Source organism: Schistocerca piceifrons, unplaced genomic scaffold (assembly GCF_021461385.2).
Source record: "Schistocerca piceifrons isolate TAMUIC-IGC-003096 unplaced genomic scaffold, iqSchPice1.1 HiC_scaffold_2341, whole genome shotgun sequence".
NCBI lineage: Eukaryota > Metazoa > Arthropoda > Insecta > Orthoptera > Acrididae > Schistocerca > Schistocerca piceifrons.
In genome coordinates this window covers 1559334-1577140 of record NW_025728275.1, presented here as the reverse complement: position 1 = coordinate 1577140, position 17807 = coordinate 1559334, and the positions used below count along the sequence as shown (strand labels likewise).

Below are 17807 nucleotides of genomic sequence, written 5' to 3'. Positions count from 1 at the left end.
TGCTTCAACATCTCAGTGCTCCACAACAGCAACATCTTCTTCAGGTGTTTAACCGTATCTGGCTCCAGGGTGACTTCCCTTCTCAGTGGAGGGATAGCATTGTGGTTCCTGTCCTTAAGCCCGGTAAGAACCCCCTATCTGTTGACAGCTATCGGCCCATTAGTTTGACCAATGTTGTTTGTAAGTTACTTGAACGGATGGTAGCCCGTCGGCTCAATTGAGTCCTCGAATCTCGGGATTTATTGTCCTCTTACTAGTGTGGCTTTCGAGAGGGACGGTCTCCAATCGATCATTTACTTCGCTTGGAATCCGCAGTTCGGCAGGCTTTTTCCCAGCGCCGCCATTTGGTTGCATTGTTTTTGTTCTTCGCAAGGCCTATGACACGGCCTGGCGCCATCACATCTTACTTACCCTTCATCAGTGGTGTTTTCGGGGCCCATCCCGATTTTTATCCGCCAGTTCCTGATCCATCTGCCATTCAGAGTTAGAATTGGTACTGCTTTTAGTTCTCCACAGACCCAGGAGACGGGCATCCCACAGGGTTCTGTCTTGAGTGTACTTCTTTTCCTCATTGCTATTGATGGACTTGGGGCCTCTGTTGGTCCTTTAGTCGCCCCTGCCCTGTATGTGGGTGATTTCTGCATTTGGGTTGGTTCCTCATCGATGGCCTCTGCAGAACGGCAGGTCCGGGGAGCTACACGGCGTGCCACTGCATGGACCCTCCCACACGGGTTTCAATTCTCTCCTTTAAAATCGCGGGTAGTCCACTTCTGTCGCCGTACTACGATCCACTGAGCCAGAGCTCTATCTCGATGCACAACGATTGCCTGTGGTCCCACAGTTTCGTTTCCTAGGTCTTCTTTTCGGCTACAAGCTCACTTGGCTGCCCCATATCAGACTTCTGAAGGTAGGATGTTTCCTTAAACTCAATGTCCTTCGCTTCCTTGCCCACTCCTCTTGGGTTGCGGGCCGCTCCCTCCTCCGTCTTTATCATGCTCTAGTTCTGTCTCGCTTGGACTATGGTTGTCAAGTTTATAGTTTGGCTGCTCCTTCCACACTGCACGTGCTGGATCCAGTCCACCATCGTGGTATCTGTTGTGGGTTGGCAGGAGAGCCAACATAGTGATATTAGAGGAAGCCGAAAGGCACGCGTTTTAGCTCACGCAGGCTGGCGTGAGGTCTGGAATAGGTCAAGGAAATTAGACTTTAGCAAAAAAACGGACGTAGCTGGTGGAATACTTAACTTTAATCCATATATGGTGAACGTCGCTCTTGACTGTACATTATTTACAATATCAATAGTAACTGAACATGGCGCCTTGCTAGGTCGTAGCAATTGACGTAGCCGAAGGCTATGCTAACTATCGTCTCAGCAAATGAGAGCCTATTTTGTCAGTGAACCATCGTTAGCAAAGTCGGTTGTACAACTGGGGCAAGTGCTAGGAAGTCTCTCTAGACCTGCCGTGTGGCGGCGCTCGGTCTGCAATCTCTGTTAGTGGCGACGTATACTAACGGACCGCGGCCGATTTAAAGGCTACTACCTAGCAAGTGTGGTGTCTGGCGGTGACACCACAGTATCCGTTTGGCCACTGGTACCTTCCCTACTAACACTGCTAGCACTGTTGATAGTCTCCTGGTTGAAGCTGGGATCACCCCCCCCCCCCCCCTTCTACTCGGCGGTCCCAGCTTGTGGTGTCATATGCACTCGCTGTCTGTTCTTCTCCCACTCATCCTTCCTATTCTATGGACGTCGCCCACCTGATTTCCGCCCTCAGGCAGGTTTACCGGTTGGGCTCCGCCTTGCGTCTCTTTGCCGTGATTTTCAGCTTCCTTCTTAGTCCTGTGTTCCTTGCTCCCTACCCTCCGCCCCCCCTCGGTTAGTTCCTCGGCCTCGATTTCGGATGGATCTCCGCCGAGGCCCGAGAGATTCCATCCCCCCCCCCCCCCCCTCCCCGATGGTGTTCCGTCCCTTTTTCCGCTGAATTTTATGGGAGTTTCGGGATGCTGTTGTTTTTTACACTGATGGCTCTAAATCTGCTGATCATCTTGGGTATGCCTTCAAGTCCTCTGTTGGAACGGAAAATCATCTGCTGCCACCCACATGTGGGGTGTTTACTGCGGAATTGATGGCAATTTCCCAGGCCCTTACCTTTATTAAACAGTCCCAACACAACCATGTTTTGTTATGTACGGACTCAATGAGTGGCCTTCTGGCTATTGACCGATGTTTTTCGCGCCATCCCTTGATCTCTGTCATCCATGACCATCTCGCTGATATTCACCGTGCTGCTTGTTCCGTTGACTTCCTTTGGGTCCCTGGCCATGTGGGTATCCTGGGTAATGAGCTCGCTGATCGTCAGGCTGGGGGAGTAGTCACTTACCCCCGTAATCTGTAAGCCCTCCTGCAGCGGATTTACGGCTTCACATCAAATCCCACTTCGCACAGTCGTGGGCCAATTCTTGGGAGGCTACTCCCCTGTCTAATAAACTTCGTGCGATTAAGGTGACACAAGGCCCGTGGCGTTCTTCCTTTTGGCCTCTCCCGAATGCACTCGACAACACTGTGTCGTCTCCATATTGGCCATACCAGGCTGACCCATGGTTTTCTTTTGTGTGATGAGCCACCCCCACTTTGTGGTTGTGGATTCTTCCAGTCAGTAGCCCACATTTTGGTTGAATGCCCCATTCTTTTGGTTCTGCGTGCTAAGTACAGGCTCCCCCACACTTCACCTTTAATGTTGACAGGCGATTCCCAGATGGTCGACCTGGTTCTCGGCTTCCTCAAGGAAAGTGGTTTGTATTCTCAGTTTCAAGGTTTTTAATCTCTCTGGTGTTGGGGCAGGGCGGTGAGTGTTGGGGTATCTCCCACTGTACGCCGTGTTTGGAGATTCCCGACTCCCCTCTCTGGCTGACATCCTGTTTTCTTCCCCTTTTACTATAGCCAATCCTAAAAAAATGATAAAAACAGTCTCCTTTTCCCATACACACTTCTACATTCTAGCGGTTGCACCTTTTATGTCGCAGGTGGTCTTGCCTCTGCTGCTTCAGCGTAGCGTTGGGTTCGCTCTCTTGCAGACTTGCCTCATTTTGATTTTACCATTGCCAACATGACTGCCCTTTTACATTTTTAGCCTTTTCCCTTTCATCGTTCTGACTCTTTTGAGATATCACACTATCGGAATGGACCACATTTGAAACAAGGGACTGATGGGTTGGTTGGTTGGACCAAACAGACCAAAAGTCTCCGCTCGGCCGACTCCAAACATGACTTCGTCACAGTCGCATTCGCGCCTAACACCCGAGAAAATTCATATCACCTATACGTCTTGGATGGAGGCTCTGGAATCCCTCCTCCCTCCTCCCGCCGACCGCACGCGCGCGCGGCCTGGCTTGGAGTGTAATCTAAGTTCAGCTTCCGCGCTCGCTCGTGACAGCCGACCCGAAAGGGCACTCTCCTCTGACATGTGAAAGCTGCGTTGTTCTTCTCATGTTTACCGCCGGCGTCTCAGGTCTTGACCTGCCTTCAGGTCTATTGTCAGAACAGCCCATAGCTCGTTGACACACATGATTAACGCGGCCGGGAAAACATTTACTACTCGCAAGCAAGCAACCGAGATCGTGATGGAAAACCAATCACTCTGATTTGCGCTGCAGGTGTGTAATCATTGTGAACACTCAATTTTTTCGAACAACTTATTTAACCATACAGTATATCTATCACGCTATCACTAAAGACCCACCCAGATGTGCCCTGGGCCATGTTGCACAGCCCACAGACACGCACCCAATCATAATTTCAGTACATACAATAGCAAACTGCTGCTAAATAATTCTTCACACAGATGTGTAGATACGCTCAGTACTCGTAAACTATCCAAATAACGCATAGCAGAGCCTGTAGATCCGCTCGCAAAATAACTCAGCAGACGTGCTCAGCTACCCCCCCCCCCCCTTCCTCTCCGCACCCTGCCCACAGGATCGTTAAGTCACCCATCCGTCTGATTTCAGACCTCACACAGCCCCTGTTCGGCTTCCGCAAGCGTGACTTGGCGCGGTAAACGCGCTCGTCAGCAGTCAAAGAACACACACACATACGTCTGTCCAGGACCACGATCCGTCTCAATCCCGAGCCGCGACCACCGAACTCGGGTGAAAGACAACTTAATATCAACGTAGCATAATTCGAAAGCGCAGTCTCCATACGCTAGACACATCATAGCAGCGCATGTCTTTACCTCCTATGACACTGTAGCACACTGCGCATTGCTCCTCACACGACATTACACGACCCTTTAACTAAACGTAACTACACATCCCTTCTATCGCCTCGTCGCGTGACCAGCCATCTAAAACCTTCTCAATATTATTCTTACTTTACAACATTTTTTTAATGAGATCTAATTTACACCTCCCACAGCACCTCACCTCACACCCGTCCCACCATCAACATACGCAGACGTCCTCAACACTATCTTGACCATGTTCATCAATTTACCATTCTCATCCCCTCTTTTCGAATTACGTACAAACGTAGCCTCTATCTAAACACCAATCAACTCGTCTTTCTCGCACTTTCAACAGTAAAATAAACTTTACACACCCCCAGAAATACCAAACGCAATTAATGAGTCAAACTTTTATACAGAGCATCAAGCACATACGACACTCACACCAGTATTCAAAGCCTGATCCACATTTACCACCTCCACCTTGAATTAAGTATTATTACCATTGCCCCAACATTCTGCCAGCACTCGATTTCGACCTATTTTTCCGCTCTTAACTGTTGTCACTAGCGGTCGAATATCACTATCTATTGATTGCATAAATTTCCACATAAAAAAAATCTCGCGCGCCGTTTAGAGACTCCTATATCCGAACATCATTAGGCAAGAGCAAGTGATAGTTGTTGAATAACTCATCCATCAGGTCTGGGGGCAAGGTCACCCCTTTCTTTCCTTCTTTCAGCAGCAGACAGCTATTTTTTACAGTGGTAGCTAAATTTCGCCATCAACTTAACGTCACCAATCGCGAAACATATCTTCAAATACACACACTCTCACTCAATTACACAGTGGTCCCGCTGAGGACATGAACTTCAATATTACAGTTCTTAATCCAATAACGACCAAGACAAGTACTAAATGCACAAACTAATCGCATAGCGCCTTACAAAGTGAGCGTCCGAGCGCCGGTGGCGGCGGCATGTCAAAGCAACATAACTGTCAATCTAAACAGCCGTCCACTCAGCCCTGGGACCAGAATGCTGAAGTGGGCTCTCTCTTTCTATAACTGCTCTCCAGCTATTGTCTAACGACATACAGTGCACAAATGGATTCCTGAGTACCGCAGATCTCTCTCCCTCCCTCCCTCCCTCCCCCCCCCCCCCACTCGCATCGCCAACAGGACATGTGAAAAGTGTCTCCCCCAGCCAGCGAACCTGACGTCATTCACCCTTCGCTGACAATTTCCACTCGCAAATCTTAAACACTCGCATATATAAAACCATATTCACTCCAGCCAAAACTCACTTCATAATATTAAAAAATCATTCTCCCTTTCTAAGCGTAGATGAGTATGCATTTATCTTCACCCATTGGATCTCTGCAATTTTAGTCGGAGAAAGACATGTCTATTACCTTCTGCGGCCTGTATAGAAACAGAACGACCTCAGTTACTGCAACAGGACCTTCTTTTGACCATTCGCCAGAAATGAGCGCAATGTTGTACGTCACAAACTAGATACAACAGATCCTCAACGCCCTATCATCTTTATCCCCTACCATCAAACAGTGAAAAAGTCACGAAGGCACCAATGCGATCCACCTCCAGCGGGGACAAACGGAATTCACAATACTCTCCCCGAATAACTCAGAGTGCGACCATCCAAGAATTCCTGACACCTCAAACAGCTCACCAAGTCAAACTGCAGCTGCCTATATGAACAACATCATATTAAATATACAGACGCTGCACAGACCACTTTAAAGTTTGACCACCCATACTCTAAGCGAATGAGAAGCTACCTCTGACCCTTGTTCAAACAATGTTTTCTAACACGCTTTTGCACACTGCCGAGCATTTCGTCCTTCTGCCGCGACTTCGAAGTCAGTGTCTGATTCTAAACAGACATTAACACGGACTGAAGCACGACCTCTCACAGGAAACTATACCTTGCAGCTTGTAAACCATTCAATGTTATTCTGTCGACTGTATGAATATGATTTCAAATAAAGGACAGCCACAACACAAGGAAACTAAAAGAGCCAGGTGGCGTTGTGGCGACTTCCCTCGAAAATGATTGACCACCTCTACATTTAAACTCGTATGTCGCAGTGACCGAATAGTTTATAACTCTGTGTTCCATTTCTAGTGATGGTGATCCAGAACTTGTGTGCAAAAATGACCCGTTTTCGGTGCTAGCAACCCCGGAAGTTGCGGTCCATCAACCAAAATTTGACTGAAAATGCTTGTTTGAGTTGGGGGACAATCATTATGTCGTACCTAATGCACTGATGCGGTGGATAAGACACCACCGATCTTCTGTAATATTATCCATCACAGCTGATACTGTAAAATTTTTTGCGATAAGTCCAACACTGGCCTATCATGTTATAGCTAGTTTTCCTAATTTCAGTATCATAGCTAAACCATACATCCTCTGCTTTGCAAGTATCATTGTGAACATTCATAGATGACTGCTCAGCACGTCCATTCACACTTAATTCTCGAACACACAAAAAACGATCAAAGAAATATCTATAGCGTTGTCTGGTATACTAAGACCTCGCACATAGTACTCGATCAATTTCTCTGCGTATGGCGGTCACAGAGCTATCTCGCCCTCTTACGTTAAAAGACCATTCTCACCTCGGCATTGACCAACCTACCCCGCAACATCGCTACCCAATCATTCCTCAGCCGAGCAGACGAATACAGCTACACTCCACCTTTCTTGACTGAATAGAGCTTTCCTAGTCCTAAACCCTCCAAGTGCACCACATTTCTCGAAATGTAACAAAGTCTTGAAGCTTAGTACACCACATCGATCTATAGTAACAGATCTCAAAGTGCCTTAATTTAATAGCATACAGTTAAGAACAAGAACGGAGTGCTATTTATACACAACGTAGTTCGACGCATTTTTACGTAAGTCATCCAATCTATCATGTGTAAAGTATTGTTCTAGAGTCCATGATTGGTGCATCGAAGGTTCCGGTGGGAGAGGGGGAGAGGGGGAGAGAACATAAACACACACACACTCCTAAGACGAGAACGTTTAGCACTTAAAAACGGGCGATAACCTTAGATCGCTTACTTTTCCGTCCTGTCAGACATAATGCTCAGCGTAAGGGAAGCGGGGAGAAGGATCTCTCCCCCCCAATCTTAAAACTTTTCCTCTCTAATACGAGCCCAATATGGCCCTGCGGACACGTCTAGTGCCCAATGATCACATACAATGACGAGTCAGAAATTATAATTTTGATGTAGACCTGATGGAGTAATAGTATAATTATTAGTAGCCGGTACATCCTACAGGCAAACAGATACGCTTAACAGCAGCGTCCAACATGTGAAAATTAAGTCATCCCGTCACCAACTCTGTAAACACCCATCTCTCGAGTAAGTGTGTACACAATGAATACAGCCCCTCACAAATACCCACATCTTAGTAATGACGCTGAAGTCTCGATTTTACACCAAGCATGCGACAGGGTGGGGAACGCGTAAATCAAATTGCGTTTAGAGGAATGTGTCAACTTTCATCACACATGAGATGGAAGTCCTCTAATGACAGACGGGTTCACCGTCAACGATCGCAAGTAGACAGTGATTTAAACCACATACGGAACACGTACCTGCATACGACTAGAACGCAGGCTATATCACGTGACTAAAGCATCCAAATAGAATACTGGAAAAAATCGACCTTCAGCAACTAGTCCTTCTCTAGAATAAATGAGTCAACGTTTGAATCGTACCTAGTTGCAGCTCTATCTCAATCGATCATCCCGTACACTCGGTTATCCTTCAACACAGATGTAAGTTTAGACGTGAATGATTCTCTGTCCTCCTGAAAAGCATCAAATACAGTATTGAACTCGGGTGTATCACTGCTACCTCAGTAGACATACTCTATAATACGAACTCAACGTGAAAAATTTAACTACCTTCCTTAATCCGCTCGCTTCGATGTCATCGTTTCCCTACATTCCTCTTGTTGCCGCATACTTGACCCCATGTACAAACTCCACCCTGCGGACCAGAAGATAAAGTACGTTCTCATTTTCACCGCATTTCGGTGTATATTAAGTTAGTTTATACCTATGCGCTAATCAGTTTTCGCATTTCTTTCGATTTTGTCAGATCCATCCATTCGACCGCGAAACAACCTATCGTTCTGTGTTCTAAAATTGCCTGTAAATGTAACCAAGGCGTATTCAGTCACCTCTTTTCATTTCATCTACACTGCTGGCCATTAAAGTTGCTACACGAAGAAGAAATGCAGATGATAAACGGGTATTCATTGGACAAATATATTATACTAGAACTGACATGTGATCACATTTTCACGCAATTTGGGTGCATAGATCCTGAGAAATCAGTACCCAGAACAACCACCTCTGGCCGTAACAACGGCCTTGATACGCCTGGGCATTGAGTGAAACAGAGCTTGGATGGCGTGTACAGGTACAGCTGCCCATGCAGCTTCAACATGATACCACAATTCACCAAGAGTAGTGACTGGCGTATTGTGACGAGCCAGTAGCTCGGCCACCATTGACCAGACGTTTTCAATTGGTGAGAGATATGATGTATGTGCTGGCCAGGGCAGCAGTCGAACATTTTCTGTATCTAGAAAGGCCCGTACAGGACCTGCAACATCCGGTCGTGCATCATCCTGCTGAAATGTAGGGTTTCGCAGGGATCGAATGAAGGGTAGGGCCACGGGTCGTAACACATCTGAAATGTAACGTCCACTGTCCAAAGTGCCGTCAATGCGAACATGAGGTGACCGAGACGTGTATCCAATGGCACCCCATACCATCACGCCGGGTGATACACCAGTATGGCGTTGACGAATACACGCTTCCAATGTGCGTTCACCGCGATGTCGCCAAACACGGATGCGGCCATCATGGTGCTGTAAACAGAACCTGGATTCACCCAGGTTCGTCGTTGAGTACACCGTCGCAGGCGCTCCTGTCTGTGATGTAGCATCAGGGGTAACCGCAGCCATGGTCTCCGAGCTGATAGTCTATGCTACTTCAAACGTCGTCGAACTGTTCGTGCAGAAGGTTGTTGTCTTGCAAACGTCCCCATCTGTTGACTCTGGGATCGAGATGTGGCTGCACCATCAGTTACAGTCATGCGTGTAAGAGGCCTGTCATGTCGACTGCTAGTGGTACGAGGCCGTTGGGATCCAGCGCGGCGTTCCGTATTACACTCTTGAACCCACCGATTCCATTTTCTGTTAACAGCCATTGGCTCTCGACCAACCGAGCAGCAATGTCGCGATACGATAAACCGCAATCGCTATAGGCTACAGTCTGACATTTATCAAAGTCGGAAACGTGATGGTACGCATTTCTCCTCCTCACAGAAGGCATCATAACAATGTATCACCAGGCAACGCCTGTCAGCTGCTGTTTGTGTATGAGAAATCGGATGGAAACTTTCCTCCTGTCAGCACGTTGTAGGTGTCGCCTCCGGCGGCAACGTTGTATGAATGCTGTGAAAAGCTAATAATTTGCATATCACAGCATCTTCTTCCTGTCGGTTAAATTTAGCGCCTGTATAGCACGTCATCTTCGTGGTGTAGCAATTTTAATAGCCAGTAGTGTATTTACGAACTGCGTAGCACACACAACCACACAATATCGACCCTCATTTCCAGCAAAGAATCCAGCAAAGCATCTTTGCTTGTCTCTCATTATAAGTAATATCGCTGTATGTAAGTTCGAAAGGCCCTGAGCCCATATTAAAGGCGTTTTATGAAAGCGGAGCGGTGGACAGCATCAGAATTCTGTAGCTTCTAAACTGTGCGCTTTCCACTCCAACGTATCTTACTGAAACCGTGTGCAACACATCACTTACCTCTCCGTAGTCGAGCGACGGCACGTAGTGCGGCCTCCTCTTTACCTCGGCCTCAGCGACATGATCACTTCGGACACGCTCCGTCATCTTAAAGCGAGTGAAGGGATGCGTTTCCGCGGATATGAGCTTAGCGATTGTCAACTGTCTTTCATTGTTGCGTGTGCCGTGGCTTCTGCAATGTAAATGACTTTCTATTCCATCTTTACTTGTAATCAAGTAGGCACTGGATATCAGAAACTGTTCATTCAGAAACTTCATTTTTATATGGTAACCACATGTTTTATATCACTTACCTGATGTGCTTCCTTTGAGAATGCTATACGCCTACATCATCATATAGGAGCTGACGTCACGGCTTAGGAATGGTGTGAGGTAAAGTCATCAAACTTAATATTTTTACTCATAACTTTATGTGATCAGAAAGCAATCAGTCATACATACATTTCAAATACATAGCAATTTCTGATTAAAAGCAATAATAACTCCAATTTTCCTTTCATGTGAAAACGTACCGTACTTCAAAATTTGTTATAATCATTCCACAAACGAAGACTAGAAGTGAAGATTGCCTTAATTACAGCTATTCCCATTAGAAATTGCATTTCGCAAATATTAAGCTGAATGCTTGTAACAAACGCATGAGAGAGTCGGTACAGGTGACGGTATTGTCTTTTGACTACATAAAGGCAAAATGCTTTACTGCAGTTGATAGGCAAAACATCAAGTGCAAAATTTTCATAAAAATGTCTGCCGTCGTCCTGCAGGACAACAAGTAGATGCTATATAAAGAAACCGTAATCTTTAATGATTGTTGTTTCATGTCACCCCAGGCAAGTAGAAGATTCTAAATAGCACTGTTGTGCCGAGTTATGAAAAATTATGTTCGAAAATTTATGTAGCAATCTTCCCAGAAGTTTCGTAGCAGATTAGAATACGGAAAAGTGTTGGTAATTGTACAGACACACTTCTTGTTGATATGATTCACTTAAATTGGAATTTAACTATAACGGTGATAGTATTATTGGCCAGACACTTTTTGTTACTGAATGTGCATCCTGTGTATTCGTCCACGTGATTAGTAGCTTTGATACACTACCAAGATGTCGCTTACATTCTACCAATTAATGTCTTTGAGTAATTTATGATTACATGTATCGTGGTTGTATCGTGGATGTATCGTGATTGTGGTTCATGGTGTGGGTTCCTGTTGTCATGTCCTAGTTCATAAACCACGGGCAACGTATGAGTGGCCAAGTAAGTGGTCCTGACAGTCAGAATACCAGTTACTTTGGAATAAGGCTGGGCATCTCGGACATATGCTGCGTCGTGGTAACCTTTGTGCTCAGACGACAAAGACTACCAAATCCACCGGTTAGTCCCTCAACCGTTAGTGGTAAAGCCCAGTGGGACCCGGGGCAAGTAAGGCTAGCAACATGTTTCCCTGGTACTTTAAATATGATGCTGGAAACAGAGCAAAATGCCTCGGACCTTTGGAGGTGACGGAGCCCCACCTCCAATTGATAAACCAGGGACTCCTGAATTGACTCGGCAAAGGAATGGTAACGAGATGGGGAGCTATTAATATCAATGGGGGCTACTCTGGGAAGAAGGTAGAGTTGGCAGACGCTGCAAGTAAGATGGGGTTGGACGTTTTAGCTGTTAGTGACATTCGGGTAAGGGGGTGAGAAAGAAGAGGAAGTGGGAGAATACATTATTTACCTGTCAGGAGTCAAAGCAGGAATAGCACAATGGGGTGTAGGGATTTACATCAGGAAAGAAATGGAATCCAGCGTAGTTGCAGTAAGACATGTAAACGAACGAATGATGTGGATAGATTTGACAGTGTCTAACAAGAAAATTCGGATTGTGTCAGTACATTCGCATTGTGAAGGGACAGATCAAGATAAGATGGATAGTTATGACGCACTTAGTGACATAGTTGTTAGAGTAAAGGACAGATGGATGGCTCAGAGCACTATGGGACTTAACATCTGTGGTCATCAGTCCCCTAGAACTTGGAACTACTGAAACCTAACTAACCTAAGGACATCACAAACATCCATGCCCGAGGCAGGATTCGAACCTGCGACCGTAGCAGTCGCGCGGTTTCTGACTCAGCGCCTAGACCGCCGCGGCCGGCAGTAAAGGAAAAGGACAGTGTTCTGCTCATGGGTGAATTTAATGCCACGATTGGAAATCGAACAGAAGGGTATGAAAAGGTTATGAGTAAATTTGGAGAGGATATGGAGGCCAACAGGAACGTGAAACAACTCTTGGATTTCTGTGCCAGTATGGGCTTAGTAATCACAAACTCATTTTTTAAACATAAGAACATTCACCGGTATACTTGGGAAGACAGGGGAACCAGATCTGTCATTGACTATACAATAACAGATCAGTAATTCAGGAAGGCTGTGAGGGGGCACGTGTATTCAGGGGATTCTTTGATGACACTGATCACTATTTAATCTGCAGTGGAATTGGTATTGTGAAGCCGAAAGTACAGCAGGTCAGGTCCATATGTAGGAGGATAAAAGTGGAGAAACTTCATGATAAGGAAATCAGGCACAAGTATATAAGTGATCTCAGAAAGGTACCAGTTAGGTGAATGTAGGCAATTACATTCATTGGAAAAGGAATGGACAAGGTACAGGGATACAGTACTAGAAGTGGCTAAAGAATGTCTTGGAACAGTAGTGTGTAAAGGTAGGATGAAGTCAGCAGCTTGGTGGAATGACACAGTCAAGGCAGCCTGTAAAAGGAAAAGGAAGGCGTATCAAAAATGGCTACATACTAGAACTCAGGTAGACAGAGAAAGTTATATAGAAGAAAGAAACAAAGCCAAACAGATAATTGCAGCATCCAAGAAGAATCTTGGGAAGACTTTGGAAACAGGTTGGAGACTTTGGGTGAAGCTGCTGGAAAACCATTCTAGAGTGTAATTGTCATTTCCTTCTTACCTCCCTTTCAAAGAATGCTAAGTATTAAGGATAGATCAGGAAAACTGCTGGTGAATCCTGATGATGCCTTGGGCGGATGGAGGGAATATTTTGAAGAGTTGCTCAATGTAGGTGAAAATATGATGAGTAATGTTTCAGATTTCGATGTACGATGAGTTAGGAATGATGATGGAAATAGGATCACATTTGAGGAAGGGGAGAAAATGGTCAATAGATTGCAGGACAACAAAGCGGCTGGGGTGGATGAAATTAAGTCGGAACTCATCAAATACAGTGGAATGTCAGGTCGTAAATGGCTACACAGGATAACTGAAATGGCCTGGGAGTCGGGACAGGTTCCATCAGACTGGACGAAAGCAGTAATCACATCAATCTTTAAACATGGAAACAGAAAAGATTGATTAAAGAGATACCTCTGTAGTTGTTACAGCTTTGTGGGTAAAATCTTCTCGGGTATTGTTGAAAGGAAAGGGCGAGTATTAGTTGAGGACAAATTGGATGAAAATCATTGTGGGTTTAGGCCTCTTAGAGGTTGTCAGGACCAGATCTTTAGCTTACGGCAAATAATGGAGAAGTGTTATGAGTGGAACAGGGAATTGTATCAATGCTTTATAGATCTAGAAATGGCATATGACCGGGCTCCTAGAAGGAAGTTATTGTCTGTTCTACGAGATCAACTGCTGCCTGACTGCCTACTATTCCATAAAGGTCTTCACATAGATAAACTTTTGCAAGCAATTAGTTGACGGTAAATTGAGTTCAGGGTTCAGAGTAGTTTCAGGGGTAAGACAAGGCTGCAAACTGTCTCCACTGTTGTTCGTATTATTTATGGATCATAAGTTGAAAACAATAGACTGGCTGGGTGAGATTAAGATATGCGAACACAAAATAAGCAGTCTCGCGTATGCGGATGACTTAGTTATGATGGCAGATTCGATTGAAAGTTTGCAAACTAATATTTCAGAGCTAGATCAGAAATGTAAGGACTATGGTATGAAGATTAACATCTCAAAAACGAAAGTGATGACAGTGGGAAAGAGATATTAACGGATTGAGTGCCAAATAGGAGGAACAAAGTTAGAACAGGTGGACAGTTTCAAGTACTTGGGATGCATATTCTCACAGGATGGCAACATAGTGAAAGAACTGGAAGCGAGGTGTAGCAAAGCTAATGCAGTGAGCGCTCAGCTACGATCTACTCTATTCTGCAAGAAGGAAGTCAGTACCAAGACTAATTTATCTGTGCACCGTTCAATCTTTCGACCAACTTTATTCTGTAGGAGCGAAAGCTGGGTGGATTCAGGTTACCTTATCAATAAGGTTGAGGTTACGGATATGAAAGTAGCTAGGATGATTGCAGGTACTAGTAGATGGGAACATGGCAGGAGGGTGTCCACAATGAGGAAATCAAAGAAAAACTGGGAATGAACTCATTAGATGTAGCAGTCAGGGCGAACAGGCTTAGATGGTGGGGTCATGTTACACGCATGGGAGAAGAAACGTTACCCAAGAGACTCACGGGTTCAGCAGTAGAGGGTAGGAGGAGTCGGGGCAGACCAAGTAGAAGATAGCTGGATTGGGTTAAGAATGATTTTGAAGTAATAGGCTTAACATCAGAAGAGGCATCAATGTTAGCACCGAATAGGGGATCATGGAGGTATTTTATAAGGGGGACTATGCTCCGGACTGAACGCTGAAAGGCATAATCAGTCTTAGATGATGATGATATGATGATGATGATGATGATGATGATGATGATGATGATGATGATGATGATGTTGTATCGTGATTATGCAAGGGGCATAATGAAAATAAAATGGATTCACTCAGTAACTTTTTCATTCTGATGCCAATTTTTTACTAACCCTGACTGCTTCAGCGTAAACTTCGTATGTGAATTCTCTAGGAACAGCATTATTTACATTGAAGGTATCGCCACCTGTATTCTGTTATTTTCGCCAGTTACGCAATTAACTGAATCACCATGCTCTATAAGAGCAGTTATATCTAAGAAATTAAAATAAAAAGAAAACAAGAATGGCCATGAGACTTAGTGCTTTGTACCGCACCCTTGTTAAGTACGTAACGGTAGCAAGAAGAAAGCTTCAGACCATGAGTCATGGTTACCGTATGACAGATACACTCTGATGCAGTAGCTAGATGTAAGTGGTTACGAATGTCGCCGAAAGGAGTCAGCTTCTTATGGACTACGAAATTAGCAAATAGTTTAAACATACTTTGGAAACAAAACTTTAATAATAATTATTGACAGAAGTAATAAGCATAATAACTAATTAGTTTATTAATCTGAATGATTGCGTGAGTCGGAAGTAAGATATTTAATGATAAGTACACGTTAGCGTGAGAACTGTGATTGTGCAGGAACGGTGAATTATATTGACAAGGGAATTTTGTAATGTACAACTAGCTAGACTATGGGGTTGAGAAAACAAGAAACACACATCGATAATTCTGTTACTGTACCCTTTGTTGTTGTTGTTGTTGTTGTTGTTGTTGTTGTCGTCTTCAGTCCTGAGACTGGTTAGATGCAGCTCTCCATGCTACTCTATCCTGTGCAAACTTCATCATCTCCCAGTTTTTAATGCAACCTACATCCTTCTGAATCTGCGTAGTGTATTCATCTCTTCGTCTCCCTCTACGATTTTTACCCTCCACGCTGCCCTCCAATGCTAAATTTGTGATCCCTTGATGCCTCAGAACATGTCCTACCAACCGGTCCCTTCTTCTTGTCAAGTTGTGCCACAAACTCCTCTTCTCCCCAATTCTATTCAATACCTCCTCGTTAGTTACGTGATCTACCCATCTAATCTTCAGCATTCGTCTGTAGCACCACATTTCGAAAGCTTCTATTCTCTTCTTGTCCAAACTGGTTCTCGTCCATGTTTCACTTCCATACATGGCTACACTCCATACGAATACTTTCAGAAACGACTTCCTGACACACAAATCTATACTCAATGTTAACAGATTTCTCTTCTTCAGAAACGCTTTCCTTGCCATTGCCAGTCTACATTTTATGTCCCCTCTACTTCGACCATCTTCAGAATTTTTGCTCGCCAAATAGCAAAACTCCTTTATTACTTTAAGTGTCTCATTTCCTAATCTAATTCCCTCAGCATCACCCGACTTAATTTGACTACATTCCATTATCCTCATTTTGCTTTGTTGATGTTCATTTTATATCCTCCCTTCAAGACACTGTCCATTCCGTTCAACTGCTCTTCCAAGTCCTTTGCTGTCTCTGACAATTGCAATGTCATCGGCGAACCTCAAAGTTTTTAGTTCTTCTCCATGGATTTTAATTCCTTTTCCGAACTTTTCTTTCGTTTCCTTTACTGCTTGCTCAATATACAGATTGAATAACATCGGGGAGAGGCTACAACCATGTCCCACTCCCTTCCCAATCACTGCTTCCCTTTCGTGCCCGTCGACTCTTATAACTGCCATCTGGTTTCTGTACGAATTGCAAATAGCCATACGCTCTCTGTATTTTACCCCGACCACCTTCAGAATTTCAAAGAGAGTATTCCAGTCAACACTGTCGAAAGCTTTCTCCAAGTCGACAAATGCTAGAAACGTAGGTTTGCCTTTTCTTAGTCTAGCTTCTATGATAAGTCATAGGGTCTGGATTCCGTGGAAATATGGGAACACGTGAGGCAATACAAACTGATCTTCCCGGAGGTCGGCTTCTACCAGTTTTTCCATTCGTCTGTAAAGAATTCGCGTTAGTATTTTGCAGCCGTGCGATAGTAAACTGATAGTTCGGTAATTTTCACATCTGTCAACGCGTGCCTTCTTTGGAATTGGAATTATTGTATTCTTCTTGAAGTCTGAGGGTATTTAGCCTGGATCATACATTTTGCACACCAGATGGTAGAGTTTTGTTAGGACTGCCTCTCCCAAGGCCGTCAGTAGGTCTAATGGAATGTTGTCTACTCCTGGGGCCTTGTTTCGACTCAGGTCTTTCAGTGCTCTGTCAAACTCTTCACGCAGTATCGTGTCTCCCATTTCATCTTCATCTACATTCTCTTCCCTTTCTATAACATTGACCTCAAGTACATCGCCCTTGTATAGTCCCTTTATATACTTCTTCCACCTTTCTGCTTTCCCTTCTTTGCTTAGAACTGGGTTTCCATCTGAGCTCTTTATACTGATACAAGGGGTTCTCTCTTCTCCAAAGGACTCTTTAATTTTCCTTTATGCAGTATCTATCTAACCCCTAGTGAGATAAGCCTTTATATCCTTACATTTGTCCTGTAGCCAAGTCTCCTTCGCCATTTTGCACTTCCTGTCGATCTCATTTTTGAGACGTTTGTATTCCTTTTTGCCTGCTTCATTTACTGCATTTTTGTATTTTCTTCTTTAATCAATTAAATTCATCATTTCTTCTGTTACCCAAGGGTTTCTGCTAGCCCTCGTCTATTTACCTATTTGATCCTCTGCTGCCTTCACTATTTCATCCCTCAAAGCTGCCCATTCTTCTTCTACTGTATTTATTTCCCCCATTCCTGTCAATTGTTCCCTTCTGCTCCCCCTGAAACCCTGTACTACCTCTGGTTTAGTCAGTTTATCCAGGTCCCATCTCCTTAAATTCCCACCTTTTCGTAGTTTCTTCAGTTTTAATCTACAGTTCATAACCAATAGATTGTGGTCAGAGTCCACATCTGCCCCTGGAAAAGTCCTACAATTTAAAACCTGGTTCCCAAAACTGTGTCGCATCGTTATATA

At 44.6% G+C, this 17807-nt stretch overlaps 1 protein-coding gene across 1 annotated transcript in view; it reads right to left on the bottom strand.

The window, feature by feature from the left end:
- The window catches only part of LOC124742882 (histone H1, gonadal-like), a 78595-nt gene extending 68410 nt beyond the window's left edge, over positions 1-10185 (bottom strand). The window contains exon 1 of the mRNA XM_047248823.1: positions 10099-10185. Within this exon, the coding sequence (XP_047104779.1) occupies positions 10099-10185 (87 nt within the window). The remainder of the gene's footprint in view (positions 1-10098) is intronic.
- Positions 10186-17807: the final 7622 nt, after the last annotated feature.